Source organism: Sinocyclocheilus rhinocerous, unplaced genomic scaffold (assembly GCF_001515625.1).
Source record: "Sinocyclocheilus rhinocerous isolate Xijiao unplaced genomic scaffold, SAMN03320098_v1.1 scaffold106, whole genome shotgun sequence".
Classification (NCBI taxonomy): Eukaryota; Metazoa; Chordata; class Actinopteri; order Cypriniformes; family Cyprinidae; genus Sinocyclocheilus; species Sinocyclocheilus rhinocerous.
The window spans coordinates 1,674,695-1,678,808 of NW_015633181.1; the positions used below are offsets into that span (position 1 = coordinate 1,674,695).

Below are 4,114 nucleotides of genomic sequence, written 5' to 3' on the forward strand. Positions count from 1 at the left end.
CGATCGACTGTCCTGCAAAGTTTAGCTCCAACTCTAATCAAAGACATCTGCCTTTAATTTTTAAGTGATCCTGAAGACCCTATAATTAGTTGCTTCAGGTGTGTTTGATTAGGGTTGGAGCTGAACTTTGCAGGACAGTCGATCGCCAGGAGCAGGGTTGGGCACCCCTGTATTAGGGAATCTACCTATACTTATCTATGGTTGTACCTGCATGAATGGTCATGCGACATGCGTTTTCGGTTGTGTGGTGTAGATGGAGATCGTTAAAGGGTTAGTTCACCCAAAAATGAAAATTCTGTCTCACCCTCCTGTTGTTCGAAAGCCGTAAGACCTTCGTTCATCTTCGGAACACAATTTAAGATATTTTTGATGAAATCTGAGGGCTCTCTGACCCTCCCATAGACAGCAAGGTAACTACCACGTTCAAGGTTCAGAAAAGTACCAAGATGATCGACAAAGTAGTCCGTGTGACATCAGTGGTTCAACTGTAAAGATACGTAGCTACGAGAATACTTTTTTGCGCAAAGAAAACTAAAATAACGACTTTATTCCACATTTTCCTCTCTACTGCGTCACTTGTGGACGCGCGTTGTGGCGGCTCTGACCCAGATCCGGCGTGATGACGTCATTACTGTGTCAGTGCCGGCACCGCCACACACTCGCGTCATGGTACTGTTCGAGCATGCCAACGCACCCGGTCCAGAGCAGGGAGGAGACGCACACTTTGACGATGATGAGAGGTGGACGCTAAGATCACGAGGTGAATGCACAAATCACACAGAATCACATGCTTACATATATGTTACCTTATTATTATTTATTATTTAAAAAATCATAAATCTGCTTTAGGTATAAACCTGCTTTTGGTGGCGGCTCATGAATTCGGACATGCACTGGGACTAGAGCACTCCACAGACCCTTTGGCTCTCATGTATCCAACTTACCGTATGTCAACACGAATGGCTATGCACTTCCTCGTGATGACCGACTTGGGGTCCAGGCCCTGTACGGTAAATGTTTTTTTGTGATAGAGAACACATAGTGCAATATCAATAAATAAAATACAACAGATCATATTGCATGGTCACTGGTGAGCATTATCAACTATAAAAAAAATCAATAAATATTATTTATGTTATATGTTTTGTGTTATGTTTTAGGAGTTAGAACACCAAAACCAAATCCTGGACTGACCCCACCAGAACCATGTAAGCGTGACTTAGTATTTGATGCAGCAACCAGCATTCGTCGACAATTGTACTTCTTTAAAAATGGGTAAGAATTTATTTATTTTATTTTTTATATTTAATGTAGTTAATCACACACACACACACACACACACATATATATATATATATATATATATATATATATATATAATTACACACACACACACACATATATATAAACATACAAACCTTAAAATAAGCGTCTGCTAAATGACTAAATGTAAATGTAAATGTAAATGTATAACAAGGCTTCAGTAAATGTAGTTGTGTGGTCTTCCACATACAGGTCAGCAGTACTGGGCAGTAAAGGGCAACACTACTTTGCCTGGATATCCCAAACCCATATATAAATTCGGGTTTCCCAAATACGTGAGAAAGATTGATGCAGCTGTATATGTAAAATCAATCAACCGCACTTTGTTTTTTGTTGGAACCAAATACTGGAGGTAAGAAAAAACTATGACTGAGTAGCTTAAATGAACCTTTATACATCACATTGTCTCCAATTAATATTATGTTGATTTTTCAAAATAACATCAAAACTAACATAATTTTAACAATGGTGTAGCTTCAATGAAAGAACAGCTCAGATGGACAGAGACTTTCCTAAAACTATTCGACGTAATTTCCCTGGCATTGGGTCACGGGTGGATGCTGCTTTTGAAAATGATGGTGAGCTTAAACGCTATAAAACAAAAACACTAACTATTCAATCATTCATTATTCATTTAATGCTCTTGCCTTGAATGAAATTATTATTTTTTTCTCCTTTTTTAGGTTATCTGTATTTCTCAGAAGGTTCAAGGCAATCGGAGTATAATTTCACCTCAAGACGAGTGAATCGGTTTCTGTTGAACTATGGATGGCTAGACTGCTACTAAACATTTAAATGAAAATGAAAAGAAATTAAATGAAAGTTGTACCTATAGTAATGTACCTATATTTTTCTGTTTTGTTTTGTTTTGTTTTTGATGAAATCTTATTACAAATATTTTTTTTGCTAAATCTTGCAATTCAATTCTAACTCATCTTCTAATATAATAAATAAAAATAAATAGGAAAATGTGGATGCATTTTTTTTTTGTAAACTGAACAACACATTCTCTCTCTCTCTCTCTCTCTCTATATATATATATATATACTAGTGGTGTTGCTATTAATATAATGTATTAACTTGCTCACAGATACATTAAAAATACTCTTTTATAATGAATATAAAAGCATTAAGTCAAGCATAAAGTAAAAAATGTAGGTAGGCATTTTTTATATCTATATATATATATATTTTACAAATAAAAATTAGACAGGACTGTGTGTCCCAACTATTACATTTAAAAAAATCACATATTTAAACCATTTTATGAAAAGTTAAATTTAGTTCAGGTCAAATAAATTCAAGAAAACTTAAAAAAATGTATGAAACCAACACAGACAAAGATTACATTTTTAAGAACTTTGTACAAGCCAAAATTAGATTATAATAAAACTTAAAGGGGTCATATGACGTTGCTAAAAATAACATTATGTTGTGTATTTGGTGTAATGCAATGTGTTTATCCGGTTTAAGGTTAAAAAAACACATTATTTTCCATATAACGTACATTATTGTTTCTCCTCTATGCCCCGCCTTTCTGAAACGCATCGATTTTTACAAAGCTCATCGTTCTGAAAAGCGAGGTGTGCTCTGATTGGCTAGCTATCCAGTGCGTTGTGATTGGCCGAATGCCTCAAGCGTGTGACGGAAATGTTACGCCCCTTAACATACTGTGATGCCGTCTCCCAGCAGGATGAGACTCATGCCTTGTCCAAATACCCACACTTGGGGTCTTTGCACTTGACCACTTGACTACTTATATGACGTATTTCCTGTATTTGGCCCAAGTGTTCACGTGAGGATGAAGACCACAAGTGTGTGTGTTGAACTTTTCATTACGTGATGGGACACACTTGTAGGGTTGTAAAAATGCAAGTGTTTACATAGCTTTATTTTAATTTTAATTTTAAATACTTTGCATTTTAAAATCATGATGATGTGGATTTAGTGTGCGTTAAGGGCACTGCACTCTGGCATTTTTAAGACCTGGGACAGTCTTGTGTACTTACTTCCTGTCGCGCACACGCGCTCTCAAGTGGCCAAGACCGCAAGTGTGGGTATTTGGACAAGGGGTCAGTCCAGCTGCTCTGCTCGTGCACATTCCATCATCGGTTCTCTTTTAGAAGTTCAGTCAATGTACTGTTAGGAGTAACTGAATAACTCGGGATTATTGGTTTATTTCGCGTCAGAGGGAGTGTCGGGCACGGTTATAAACCGAATAGCTTAAGTAATTTGTGGATTAGTGCGTACTGGAGACGCGAACCGTTTCAAACGATTCAGTTTGATTTGGTGAACTGGTTCGACCGGTTCACTAAGAAGATCCGGGTAAATAGAACGATTCATTCGCGATCCGAACATCACTAGACGAGACAAAACCAATAAAACCCATTACAAACAAGGCATTTGTTGCATCCAGTGGGGACATAATTACGGATTATAATGACTTATACTGCCTTTTTACGCGTTGCTTTGCATCGCGCCGCGTAAACATAAAACCATGTCTGCATTTGTGATCGGAGAAGTAGTTTCGCTTTCACAACGAAACACACAGCGACGCCACAACATGGCAGCGTGAATAAAAGTTACGCCTTCTTTCTTTGCGTGAACATTTGGGCGGCGTTATGCAAATCTTCCCACATCGTGACGTAGACATGTGGGGGCATGTTAGAATGAGCCATTTTAGGAGGGTGTGGTTGACTCTTAACTCTTATAAAGAATATCTCTTTGGATTTGAGACTTTAGTCTTTGCAACTTTACAGATCTTCTTTATGCACCAAGAGCTTGAAACACT

The 4,114-nt window shown here is 37.5% G+C and overlaps 1 protein-coding gene across 1 annotated transcript in view; it reads left to right on the forward strand.

Annotated features, from left to right (window-relative positions):
- The window catches only part of LOC107743466 (collagenase 3-like), a 17,534-nt gene extending 15,322 nt beyond the window's left edge, over positions 1-2,212 (forward strand). Inside the window, exons 11-15 of the mRNA XM_016556686.1 lie at positions 610-760; positions 850-1,005; positions 1,516-1,675; positions 1,798-1,901; positions 2,007-2,212. Of these exons, the coding sequence (XP_016412172.1) occupies positions 610-760; positions 850-1,005; positions 1,516-1,675; positions 1,798-1,901; positions 2,007-2,110 (675 nt within the window). The 3' untranslated portion in view covers positions 2,111-2,212. The remainder of the gene's footprint in view (positions 1-609; positions 761-849; positions 1,006-1,515; positions 1,676-1,797; positions 1,902-2,006) is intronic.
- Positions 2,213-4,114: the final 1,902 nt, after the last annotated feature.